Below are 14020 nucleotides of genomic sequence, written 5' to 3'. Positions count from 1 at the left end.
TTTTTTTCTTCCATCACTTCCATGTTTAGATGTTAGTCGTAAGGATGTTGATATTTTCTTTGATATATTCTTTGCTTTGTCTATTAAAAGGAAGAAAAAGCTCAAATAGATCCTCATTCAAATCGAAATAAGAAATCCAGAATATATTTAGACAAAGTCTGATGAATTATTTTTAGTGTCCATGCTTAAAATAATTACCTTGGTTGATTAATTAATTAACTAATTCTCCGTTGCAGTCCAGAGATTCATTTTTCACTTGAGCTTTAATTAAAAAGGAAAAAGTCACAAAAGAGCTGTGGAGAACGTAATAAAGAGCTGAGCAGAGGCATTCAGAGAAAACACTGAGTTGGTTATTAACGTGTGAACATTGAGTCTCTGTGCAGTTTGTCTCACAATGGTGTTAGAAACCCACTGGGGAACATCCCCCCTGTGTTAGCGCCTGTCTGCATTCTCACTCTCTTCTGTCTCTTTTACTGCCTTTCTTTCACCACTGACCACATTTCACCCCCTAACCCTGTGCCTTTTTTATTGCACTGAGCAGTTGTGATTAATTAGAAAAAGTTGACTGCAAATGATCACACCTGTTGTGTCACGAACAGATGCAAGCGTGATTATCAGAAAGCAAGGCGTCAGGAAGCAGAGTTAACAGTGCCTTAATAAAGTATTTATAAAATATTTTAAGATCAAACATTTGCGTAATTTATTGGGATCTTTTCTGACAAACAAACTAAATAATACGTAATAAACAAAAATCTGATTTTCAGCCCCCGTCACCTCTAACCTAAATCCTCAGACTTAATCTCAGGATGAATCCAGCTTTTTGTGAATGTGTTGGAGGTTTGTTTGTGAATATTATAGACCAACAATTAAATTAACCATAAGACAATGTAGCAAAACATGTTGCAAAAAGTAAACTGTAATTAAGTTATTTATAGAAAATCAATGGCACAGTCAAAGGTTGAACCTAAATCCATTTGAGAATTTGTGGCAATACTTTAAATAAGTTAATCAAAACTTCCAACTTAAATAAATTACTTCAATTGGTTCCGAGTAATTTAACAATTGAACTTTGACTTGATGTAACTCAATAAACTTAATGAATTAATTTGGATAAATGTAATTCAGTCATTTATAACTAATTGAAGTAATTTAATTTGGATCACACATTCTCTTTTTATAAATGTACAAAGTGCTGACTTGAGAGGATTGAACATAAAAGCATGCCACACTTTACAGGTTTTTATTTAGAAAGATTTTTAAAACCATCAATCAGTTTTTTCCACTTTACAATCTATCAAATGAAATCTTGATAAAATACATAGTTTGTGGCTGTTACATGACAAAATGTGAAAAAGTGGTTATGAATATATTACTCTTTCCATGCAGGATAATATCTGCATTTCATCCTAACTATAGAATATTTCAATCAAAATTACAGAAACACATCTTATATGTTTATTAAGAGCAAGAAAGCACATGTACAAACATGTTTTACCTTCACAGTGAACTTTAGATGTACTTCTGGACTAATCTTTACACTTTGAGATCAACAGAAACGTTAAAAGTGTTTTTAGTCACTGCATATATAACCAAAATAATTACTTGAAATGTTGTATTTCTAATATTATTATCATGCTTTTCTTTTATTGTTAATTAATAATGACTATAATAATAATTGTTTACCAAAAATAGTGTGAAATTATTTTTTATTTCCTGACTACAGTAGAACAAACTAAGAAAACAATATTATTGACTCAAGTTGACACAAATACTTTTTCTTTATAAAGAAGGCATAATATTTGCCATACATGTGCAGATAAAACAAACTCACATGAAGAGAAATTCAATGTCTTGTCCATCCTGTCATCGCTTTAATCTTTCAATCTTCAAAGTCTGGAAAATAACTCCTCGATTTTTTTCAAAGTTTAGGAAGTAAATCAGGCAAACAAAGAGCTGCCAGATCCAACTACTCTTTTTCTTCACCAGCAATCCTGAAATAACAGCAGTTTAAACATAATTTGTATGGAGCTAAAGTGAATTACACAAGAAACCGCCATGGACAACAATGCCAAAGCGTCTCACCTCATTAACAACATTTACACTAATTTTATATAATGTCTGTTTCAAATGCTAACTTGCTTACCAAACTAGAAAAACTGATATATTTGTATATATAAACTCCTTTAAGTACTTAAATGTGTTTACATTTTAACATTTAAAAGTACATCTTCTATTTGGCATTTGTCACAGGGTAGACAGAAGAACAACTAAATGCCACATTTACAGTGCACACATAAACACAGTTGTACTCATTTAGCTAACTTGACCAAATTAATCAATCTTAGTCATTTTCAACCAGCCTGTACTGAACACATCTCCAGATATCTTCTCCAGGGAAGATTTCAGAGGAAGTTTGTATTTAGAGTATGTGTGTTGAGGGGACAGGGTTCATACTTTTTTAATATTACACATAATTCATCTGGGACAGTTTTATTTTCTGTAGTGGTAGAAAAATGAATTAATATCTTCACTGATGTCTCTTTCAAGGGCTAAGTCAAAACATGGAGGAACTCGGATGAAGAAAAAATGTTTGCACAAAATTGTATTTTCTCATTTGTGTTGCAGGACATTAGTACTGCGTTCAAATCCCAGCCTAAGGTCTTTCTGCACGAAGTTTACATGGAGAAAACTTTAAATGCATTCATGATTTCGCTCTGAGTCGTCTTCCAACAGTCTGGAAACGTGACGTGATCAGTTTTTGTACTTCTGGCAGTAAAGAAAAGCCTCACAGCATGATGCTGCCTCCACCATACTTGACACTTGGTTGAGTGTTATTACGTTGACTCTGCCAAACATACATCTTTGCATTTGGGCCAAAAAGTTCAAACTTTGCCCGATAAAACTTTCTGCAGAAGGCATTTGTTTGGTCAGCTGAAAATCAAATTCAATTCAATTTCATTCCATTCCATTCAATTTGTTTACATAGCGCCATTTCACAACATATGTCATCTCAAAGCAGAAACATTTGAAAATGTCTTTGCCATCGTCCTCTCAGTTGATGGTAAAGTAAAACTGGTTTCACTGTGAACAGTGATGCTGATCAGACCCAGACCATATTTAAAGCAGTTCCTAAGCAGAGTTTCATTTGGGGGGCCAACTGAGGTCAAATTCACCAGCCGACCCAGCACCACTCTTATTTTGTCCTTTTTTGATTATTTTTGCATTATCGTGCATATCTGCATTACTGTAACTTGTTTTGCATTACCAAACGAGTAATGCAACCCAAAGAAATGAAGTAAAATGACTGGTGGATTATGTTTTGCTGCCTAGTCATAGCAGTAATGTTATATAGGTAAATAACTTGGAATAAAGTGCATATTTTAAACTTAAAAAAATGAATAGCTCAGTAAAATAGGACAATCTGTCATTTGAGAGTGATAGTTTTGGTCAGATGGGTGTTTGTTGTGGAATAAATAATTATCAAACGCTGCTTTCCGTCCACATGGTGCAAACAAAACATTGACCTCCATTGTAAATCAACACTGGTTTTGGAATGGCTAAATCTTGTTAGCATAGAGTTAGCAAAGCAAAACCTCATCTTAAATCCTGTTGAAAATTGGTGCACCACGCCAGAAAACCTACCAGTTTAAATTAACTCTCCCAAAAGAGTGGTCAGAAGTTTGCTGATGGCTACAAAAAGCTTGTCTTCAAGGAGCAAAGAGAGATTTAGCCACATGTTAGTTGGGGTTTATGTTTTTACATGACCCTGTACAACACACCTGATTCAAACAACTGGAGAATATGATCAAGTTGTGCAGATACCTGTTAAAAGCATTTAAGTAAATCAGGCGTGTTGAAGACGCAACAGATCTAAAGCTTTTATGACAATGGATTCCAAGGGTTGACATTCTTGATTTACATCAATGTATCAAGGTATTCAAAACAGTTTAAGAAACAGCAGAAACCCAAAGAAATACAAACAAGCATCACTAAAATGATGAAAACATTTAAAGTTGGAAGTCCCAGTTGATATAATCATGGAGGAATAGCTTCCCTGTATTTACTAGTTTCTTTGTTTTAGGCACAGCCCATTTGCATCCAGCTACATGCAGAAGTTTTAACGTAATAATATGAGGGTATATTTATAGCTAATTCAGCAAGGCTTTTTTCATTGAAGCAGAAATGCAGCTAGTTATCAAACCCAAAGTGTTCACACCTGCAGTAGTGTCTAACATGGTGTAGGGAAGTTCGTTCCTCTTGTTTATCTTAATTCTTCTATCTTTAAATGTCTCTGCTCTTCATTAACGTCCTCATTCTCCATTCCTACACTTTCTGCTGCATCTCTATCTGTTGGCCCTGTCTGCTCTGGCTTTGACCTTTTCCGTTCATCTCGTACAGCGAACTTTTCTGCTGTTTCCGTCTGTAACACCAAACTCCGATGATGACTGCGGTGGCCACGGCACACACCGCCACAATGATGGCTGCCACCTTCGCCCCTTGGATGGTTGAGCTTGGAGGGTGGGGAGGACAGTCCTCACCCACACAGATCGTCTTCCTCTTCTCTCCCTCCATCTCACCCATCATACCTGGCAGATTGTCCACAGTGTGTTCCTCTATCACTCCAGGAAACGTGTTCCCATCATGCACCGGGGGAGCTGGGCCGTGATCGAGGAAGGGGTGATTGGTGAGGTCGTCCAGCCAGGAGTGGGTGGGAGCAACTTGTTGTGTTGCGTAATCCAGGGTGTCGGAGTTTGAAAGCTCTGAATGGTCAGATGAGGTAGCTGGAGTCCTGGAGCCAGGCCAGTTCTTTTTCTCCCTCCCTTGGTCAGATTTAGGTGCCACAGTGAAGGATACATCTCCGTCTGACAAACTGATGTGAGGAACCCGTTTACGTACTTCCACATTGTTGGGTTTGTCTGTTGTCTTTGCCATTCTGGTTCCCATCTGCCCTTTTGTGGAATCACTATTTTCTGTGTCAAATAGATCAACAGGATATCCATCAAGCCAAGTATTATCTTTAGAGTTCTTACTTCCTGCTTCCCTCTGGGTGATGTTTGGCCACCGCTCATTGGCTACAGAAATGATAAGATGTGGGTGATGATCATCGTCTTCATGACTATCATGATCGTCATAGCTCTCCTCATCTTTGTCATCACGATCATCGTGAATGTCGTCTTCATTGTGATCATAATGTTCCTCTCCATCATCATGATCGTCAATTGTTGGATGTTCTTCTGAATTATCAGGATGTTCTCCATCATTGTCCCTGTGATCATCATCATGATCCTCCTGACTTGGGTGATTGTCATACGCATCATCACGATCATCGTATTCTTTGGTGCGATCACTGCCGTCTTCGTGCTCACCCATGTCATAATGGTCATCATGATCATCGTCGTCTCTGTTCCGATCAGATCTGTCCGAGTCGTCGTAGCGAGTCGGTTGCTTTACATTGTCATCAAAATCCTCTTCCTGGCGACTGTCAGGATCATCGTGATCATCGTGATCACGATGATCATCGTGATCATCATGATCATTGTGATCATCGGTACGGTCGTCTTCATGGACGTCCAGGTCATCACGGAGGTTGTCATCATGATCATCATTATCATCTCTGTCATCACCAGGATCCTCATATATTTGATCATCTTTATCTTTATTTCTGTCTTTCTTATCATCATCATCATCACCATCACCATCATGATCATCTTGATCGACAGAGTCGGTGCTTTCCAGCCTTTCTTGGCTCTCGTGTTCTTTGCTCTCCTCAGACCGGGCACCAGAAGCTCTTTGTGTTGCTTGTGTGACTGAGTTGCTGGAGATGGGCAGTACCTCCTCCTGGAAAGTCTCAGAGGGGAACCAGAACATGTGTTTTTGAGAGAGAAGAGAAAACGGCTCTTTTGTGGCTGGAGCTGCACCAGTCCGGACCAACTTGGTACTGTCCTGCTCAAACCTGGGATGGACCGTGAAAGCATCTTCCTCTCTCATTGCTACTTCATCCACAGTTCCTCCAAAGGTTCTACTGCTATTAATCACCTTTACTCCAATACCGTGCACTTCATGGCCATCCTGGTGCTCCTCTTCTACATTGACCCAAAATTTTGTTTCTTGCTGCTGTAGAATCCCCTTCCCATTTTGAGAAGTATCTCTGAATATGTCTTCTTGACTGTCACGATCACGATCCGTTTCTTCATAGGAATCTTCAAGCTTGTCTTCATAGTCTACATGGGTTTCAGTTCCACCTAAAGGTAAAATGACAAGACATTAATCAAATTTAGAACTACATCGTATTAAATTATATGTTTCATATTAAGATTGTCTGCATGAGTCTTGTAGTAGAAAATTTTAAGATCACCACATGATTATAAGTACAACAATGCATAACAGTATAATGATTCTTCTGGCCGTGGTAATTCAATAAAGTTATTAAATTGTTTCTTCTATGTACCCTCATGACGTGTTTGACTCCCCTAATGAAAGAAGATATTTGTGCTTGCTATCTGTTCTGTAACCAAATAGATTATCAAACTATGTGAATGAAATATAAAACTCAATATAAAACTGTAAGCTGTGTTCTGTTCGAGGCTCTTTCTCCTGACTGCGATCAGTGAGCAAAGACTTTGAACTCTATAGAACCTTTGAATAAATGCCAATTAATATATTCTTTCTCTGGTTCTTTGGGTTTTGAAACAGTTTTTCCTCACTCTTTGTTAAAGAAAAATTTCCACAACAGTTTGCCGTCACGAACAGGATCCGGTGAGTTGGAGAGGTCGAGGGCGATGAGAGATCAGATGCATTGACCAATCTGAGGAGTTCGTCTTCAGTCCACCTCCAAATTGAACGAGGGGAGTCTGAGGTCTCGTCCCTGCGACTGCGACCGACCGGATCCATAAGAACCTTAATAACTTGCATCATCGGGTGAGGACAGTTTCATTTGGGTTTTAAAACAGTTTTTCCTCACTCTTTGTTAAAGAAAAAAATCCATCCACAACAGTCTGCAGAACTAATATCAGATGCAACAGGCCTGGAACAGGTTTGTCATTCATAAACCACCTTGTAAATCCTCATGTTTGAAACCATTTAAAAACCAAAGCCATAAACATGACAGACCCAACAGTCTGCTCAGAGCTGGTTGAAGGTAAAACCAGCAGACTTTAAAAAAATAAAATAAAATTAACATGGCCATATTATAGAGAGTCAAAGCAGACATTTTCACAATTCACATCAGAACATTTGTAGCCAAGATACAAGTGCCTTAAAACTTTGAAGAAACAAAACATGAAACCCTTCCCTTTATTCACATTTTTTGTTTGGTTTTGCTCCTTAATATTTTAAAACCTTCCATGAGACATTTAAAATGTAAATTTTGTTTTACCTTTAATACAAATCTGCACGGTCCCGTACCACTCTCCGCAGCTGTCACACAGCAGGCTGAAGGCAGAGTGACCGCTGGGCATCACGTAACCAGGCGTGCACGTGTACAGCAGCTCGTCTCCCATCTCAAACCCTGAGTGATCCTGCAGACGGGCGTTGGGGAACGATGGAGGATCCCCACAGGTCACAGCTACCAACATCAAAAAATGACACGGATGGTGTAAAATACAGATTACTCTCTTCAAAGTAATATAAATGATGCTACGTTTCACTCAAGTCAATATTAGGATGAATTAAAAAGTAGTTTGTTTTGTGAAAATGTGTATAAAATATTAAAGTCAAAAAGTATCTGCATTGTTGTTCATGTTAAGTGATACTTATATTCCTTTATGGCTGAAGTTTGATCAGAAACACTCATTAGCTTTACCCGAACAAATACATACACCCAAAAAGAAAATATCACAAAGAGAGTTGAATGGAACCAGTGTTTATTTACGGTTTTGGTGTATCATTATAAAAACCTTTACACCACTGACTTTTGTCTTTCATGCAGAAGGCACTCAGGTGTGCAGTGTCCTCCGTAGCATTTTCTGTCTTCACGTTAACAGCCTTCAGTGAACTCCCCTCAACACTACAAACTGTCGTCCTGCAGACAAACACAGAAATGGTACGACAACAGACTTTCAGAAGTATTTACTCTTATCTAACCTTTAAAAATGGCGTCACATTACTATGGAGCCTATTTCAGCCCAAATTCATTGATTAAATAAATAAATAAATAAGCATATAATTAATTGGCTTCTTAATTTAATCACCTTTGCCTTATTTTCATTTATTTATTTATTTATTATTATTATATTTATTTGTACATTTATTTACAAATAAGTCATTTTAAAAATATTCATTCATTTATTTATTTAATTTTGGCTGACATGGCTCTCCATACACTAGAACCAAAACATCAGGTGTATTTTAATCAGACTTTTTGTGATACAACAAAGTAATTCATAGTTGTGAAGAGGAAGGGAAATTATGCGTTGTTTTCACAGTTGTGTAAGGCACCAACCAGACATAAAAATAAAAATAAAGTTAATTTACAAAACTTGTACTTGTTATGCTAGATACATCATGCTCTTCTAAAACTTAAAGGCACTTCCATGCAAATTTGAACTAAAATCTTTGCCATCTTTTGTTGGTCACTGCATCTTTCCCTGATCCCTCGTTTAGGTATTTTACGTGTAACATTCTAACTCCTCAGCAGCTTTTGACTGCATTCTCAGTCTGATTATGAATGCTCTCTTTACGTTTAAGCAAGTTTCAGTATTTCAATCATTTTCAGGGGATATTTTCTGCTTTTGGACATGGAAATTAACGTAACTGTCATGGGCTACCAGCCTGAATACAAGTGAAAACGAAAACGTAGAAGTAAGTAGGTGTTGATATTGACATATATGAGTCTTAGTACAACTGAACTAACCAAACGATTGGGAAAAATGTGTCTGGAGAAGAAGTGTTACTCATGGCTCATGCTTCATCAGCATTAGGTGACAGAAAAGAGAGAATAGATACAGAAAAGAAAAACACAGACTGGTAAAACCTTGACCTTTAAACCTGCAAGCATCTGTTAAAGAAAGTAACATTTGTCACATAAAAGAAGAGCTACTTGTCAAATTATTACCTTTATGCTACACGTGAAACCAAAAGGTCTACATTTGTATGTATGAAATATAGTGTTGTAGGAGCAACACACAGCAGTGACCTGCAGTGACCTGCAGTGATGGAGAAGTAAGAAGACGATGTTAATGTATGGGAGTTAGGATGAATGGTATTTGTTTACAGCAACACACCAGAAAAACCTCTGACAATGTTTCAGTGAAGACTGTAAGATAATAGTGATGGATCCGAGGAGAAAAAACCCCAGAAAGTTCACACCACTGACAGAAAAAGTTAGGAAGACAAAAAAAACATAACAACTCGAGAGCAGTGATCGTTTAACTAACTCACAAAAAGGTGTAAATCTAACCTTGAAGGAAAATAGATGAATAAAACAAATGTCTTTGCACAAAAATCCATCTTTTGATGACTCTAATAAATGGGATTCAACCACCCATCACACCCAGAAAACAACTTTTAATAGTAGATCATTTCTGAAATTAAAACATCTGTCACCGCTGTAGTGATACATCATGATTGCTTCCATCTTTCTACATGAGTTTTGTCACTTTTCTCTACATTTGAACCAAATAACCCAAAACCTACTGTAAGAGTTTGGATCTCCTCTTCCCACCTAAGTTCCTGTGCGTGCTGTCAGCCATCTATCACTGTACCTGTCTCCCTCCTAAATCAAACGTGCATCTGCTTCTGTCTCTCGGGGGGATGAAAGCAGCATCTCACGTTGCTGTGGAGATGTGGGGCGTAAATGGAGGCAGTTGTCGACATGACACCCCGGCTCAGAATTCCCTCATCCCTCAGGAGGAGACAGAGGAGCCTTTCTCCGTCTTTTGCTCCCTGCTTTTTCTCTCCTCCCTGAAATGTGTCTTCCCACACTTGCTAAAACAGACAGCGCTCCCTCTGCTTCCTTTCCTCTTTCACCCATTCCTGTAACCTCCCTCACACGCACAGGCGGCGCACACACTTATGGGCGCTTTGATCATCTCCAGAAATCTCCCTGCTCATCCCCTCAAAGGCGGGGAAGGTAAATGCTTATTTTCTTACCCCACCGTGCCGCCATAGAGCCACCCACGGGTGCAGTGAGAGAAGAAGCACTCCACCACGGCTTGACGGAGCTCTTCCGCTGACGCCAAGCGGGCATTTTGTGAGGCACACGCCTGCTCTGGTTCTCCGAAGCCCTGCAAGCTCCTCGGGTCTAAAACAAACACACGACCTGTGGAGAGACGACACGACGGGTCAGAAAGTTTTCTGACAACAGTGCATTAATAATAATAATAATAATAATAATTTATTCATCAACCCATGGCTGAGAGACTTAAGCAATTGCAGGGGATTTATTACACTTTTATCATAAGATGGAGTTCAAGATTGTTTCTGTACAGAATTCAAATATGTATTAAAAAACATCTAGATAAATCCTTCAACTTAATGAAACTTGTGTAGTCTGAGATGTTTTGCAGTGTTATTACTCTGCTAATATTTAATAGTTGGATCAAATCAATTGAGACCTTCTGACTATCTTTATGTGATGTATGTGATTACTTTCTGTTATTAACAAAAGAAGGTAGTCACAGATAGTAACTGTGAGAATACACTAAATGAAATGTATTCAGCTGAGAAACAGTAGACTCCATTTAGTGAAAGTATTGCTATGTAATTTGTCTGAACAGAGGTGATTTGTATTCTAACAAAACAGACAAATAAACCAAAATAAAACACATGTGACAAAGTTAATTCTATACCTAACAAGTATGTATGCTCAGTTCTCAATGTTACTGTAGTAATATCTTAGGAAGAAAAAAAAACATTACCTTTGGAAAACCAATCATAGATAATAGTCTCCTCCATGTTGCTCCCAATGTTTACATATGTAATAAAACTGAGACAAATGTGACACCATGTGTTAAAGATCTTGCTAAAGTACAAAATCACTTTTATATGGCAAGTGAAGACGAGCTCCAACCTAATTGGTTTTTCCCCTTTTATAATGAACATCAGAGCATCCCTTCAACTTGTCAGCATGCAAAGCAACGGACTCTGAATGTTTTTTGCAAAAGAAGATATATTGTGGGATTTTCAAATTACCGCTGCAGTAATTAAATATAACAGAAGGTTGAATGAGACGAGAAAACCAGAGCAAACCCTACAGAAAAGTCAACATGCCTAAAAGCAGATATTTTGGCAATAAAATGGCTGTTATTGAATTTATAGAGTTTTAAATAACACATGGCAATTTCTAAAGGCATTGTTCAATTCTGGTTATGTTCTAACAACAATAATGTTTATTCTCTTTAGCAAGTCAAGCCAAAATATTTGAAATTCAAAAGAAGATTTTTGATCAGTCTTTTTCATCACATGAACCAAATTGACTGATTTGTTAATATCTCCTAACAGACATTTTCAGTTTTTTCACTTATTTGTGACACTTAGATATTTCAGATTATCAAACAAATGTTAATACATCCTATTTTTAGGTTTTATTTAAGTGGTTGTTAATTCTTCAAATCTAGTAGGAATCAGAGGAACTGAACCAAAAATATGGTTGTCACATTTAATTCATGATTTAGCATGAAGGGCAGCCATATTTTATTGGCGAGCCAGGTTGGGTTATTTTTTAGCTTAAGAAATAAAATTACTACTTGAAAAGTGCATTGCATATTTATTCAGGGTGTCAACAGAGTAAACATTTTTCACATTATGTATGGGTTGCATTATAAACAAAATAGCCTAGCAAAAGTTTTAAAGATTGTTGATTAAGAAAGGTGAATGGATCAAAAACTTAAGTTTTATCTAGTTTAGTGACAGTTCTAACTAACTGTGCTTTCACAAACGCTTTTTTAAAAAGTTATATGCCACCTTCTTAGAATATATTTTAAAAGCTTTATTATCAGTATTATTTCAGTCATATTTCATACATTAGCTAAAAACCAAGCTTTCTTTTCTGTTAATTTTTACCACAAGATTACATTATAAAAGAAACAATTGTTCTTAATTGTGATTCTACTGCAAAAGAGAAAACAGCAAGTTATATCTTTAATACTAATTATATTTTAACCTGTTCTGTCATTTTGAAAGTTGATAAATGAAATAACTTAGAGGTCCTTTGGGGTAACATTTATGCAATTTCACCTCAATGTGATGAGTGAAACTATTCCATTTTAAATGTCTTGGATCATTTTTGTCACTGTTATTATCCCAACAGTTTGTGTTTTACAGTGTACCAAACTATTGCTCACCAGGGTACAAAAGCGGACGTTTTGTGCGTCACTATCTCTTATCGCTTACATTTTTATTTTTTATGTTTTGGCATGCACCTAAAATGATGTTTTGAAAACTGCCTTAAAAAGTCTCCAAAATATGACTCCATTAGCAATAAAAGTTTAAAATATTGTCTTACCTTCTGCGTTCACAACAGAGGTCACAGCAAGAAAAGCCAGGCATCCAAAGAACAAGGAGTGAACTATTTGGTTAGAACAATAAAGCATCTTTTTCAGCCCTTGTCTGTCTAAAATCTTTTTGCTTTGGAAAAGGTGCCCTAAAAATCTCAAGAGTTATTCACAAACTCGCAGGCAGAAGTAGCAATTTGTTTCCTCTTTTTTCTTTTTGGCTGCACAGACTAAAACTGCGCGTCAACCAGTGAGGATGCTGAAGGAAGAAACATAAAACGGCTCAGGAGTGAAGAGGCGCAGCTTATCTTCCCCAAATAGTTGCACTGGCAAGCAGATAAAGCACCTGTGTGAAAAATCACGTCCTCCCGAAAGTAAATACGTCACGGCTCAAAATGTCCAGGGTGGACAGAGGGAGGTGAGCAGGACTGCTGCTTCTCAGCGAGACCAGACTGTTAGTAATTACTTTATAATGAGGATATAAAAGTGTAAAAATCAACTCAAGATAATGTTATCAGATCATATTCTTGAATAAAAAGCACAGAAAGTACAGAAACTTTGGATGATTTCATTTCATTTCATTATTTGTATAAAACATGGTTGGAACTCTTTATTAATTTTCATTCTGTAACAAGGCGGCGTTTTGCGGTTGGATTTTACAGTGAGGACGAAAAGCTCAGGCAGTCAGGTGGAAACAGCAGTGGTTTATTCTTCACACAGCATCAACAACACTTCACAGGTGAAACTGCAGCCTTAAATAGTCCCAGCTGTGACCGACCAAACCACCTTTAATTCACAGGGGAGTCTCAATTCACCAATCTCCAGCTATTTAAATAAAATACCTTTTACTAAATACAAATATTTCCACTTTTTATAAATATTTTATGTTTTATCATTACAGTACACCATAATGAAACGCCACAAACCCATAAACAATCTCCTCCCCCCACACACACTTTTCAATGGCCGCTCCCGGAAACTATACGTGGTGTCTGGACCCCTGGGGCGGTATTTGTCCAAACACCCTGGACAAGACAAGACAGGTGAGTCACTTCATATTAGAAATCCACACTTAACAGATTACGCACAAACATTTGCTCAGTTTTACCCACCAGTAGCTCATTGCTCTGAGTAACAATTATCCTCCCTTCACAGGCAACCACCTCACCTCTCAATGAGGAGCAGCTGTGCAGAGCCCAGAACAAAAGGCTGCATGCTAATCTCTAAAAATGCTCAATAAATACAATTAAGACTTCTTGTGTGCAAATTGCTATTTATGTGCAAATCTATGCTTAAAGTGCAGTGCTAAATAAAGTGCTTGTTAACAAAGTGCAAAAAGTGCTTTTAAAAGTGCTATACAGTGATTTAAGTAAAAATAGATGAATAGAATAAAGAAGATCTCTTCATTACAGGTTCATTTTTTAAAAATAAACAAGGTGCAGAATTCTAGAACACTGTCAAAGGTTACCATAGCCTGGACAATCCTATGATGTCACAAGACATGTTGTGATGTCACCACAGAACTTCACTTGAAGTTCAGTGATTAGTTCTTGTGCTTGTCAGAAAGCACAAGGTCCAGTGACGACTGC

The 14020-nt window shown here is 37.3% G+C and overlaps 1 protein-coding gene across 1 annotated transcript; it reads right to left on the bottom strand.

Annotated features, from left to right (window-relative positions):
• Positions 1-1224: 1224 nt before the first annotated feature.
• susd5 (sushi domain containing 5) lies at positions 1225-12765 on the bottom strand. The gene is made up of 5 exons (XM_028035200.1): positions 12443-12765; positions 10090-10258; positions 7911-8020; positions 7376-7564; positions 1225-6242 (listed from the first exon to the last, which is right to left on the bottom strand). The coding sequence occupies exons 1-5, from the start codon at positions 12528-12530 to the stop codon at positions 4324-4326; spliced, it is 2475 nt and encodes an 824-aa protein (XP_027891001.1). The 5' UTR covers positions 12531-12765; the 3' UTR covers positions 1225-4323.
• Positions 12766-14020: the final 1255 nt, after the last annotated feature.

The sequence above is a fragment of the Xiphophorus couchianus genome, chromosome 13 (genome assembly GCF_001444195.1).
Source record: "Xiphophorus couchianus chromosome 13, X_couchianus-1.0, whole genome shotgun sequence".
In the NCBI taxonomy this organism is placed as follows: Eukaryota; Metazoa; Chordata; class Actinopteri; order Cyprinodontiformes; family Poeciliidae; genus Xiphophorus; species Xiphophorus couchianus.
Note: the sequence above shows the minus strand (reverse complement) of the source record. Positions and strands in the feature narration are given on the sequence as shown.

Coding starts and splice junctions, on each gene's coding strand:
- susd5 (XM_028035200.1), bottom strand. CDS start 12,530: ATGCTTTATTGTTCTAACCAAATAGTTCACTCCTTGTTCTTTGGATGC. Junction 10,259..12,442: donor CTCTGTTGTGAACGCAGAAG/GTAAGACAATAT, acceptor GTCTCTCCACAG/GTCGTGTGTTTGTTTTAGAC. Junction 7,565..7,910: donor CTTCTGCATGAAAGACAAAA/GTCAGTGGTGTA, acceptor TGATGTTGGTAG/CTGTGACCTGTGGGGATCCT.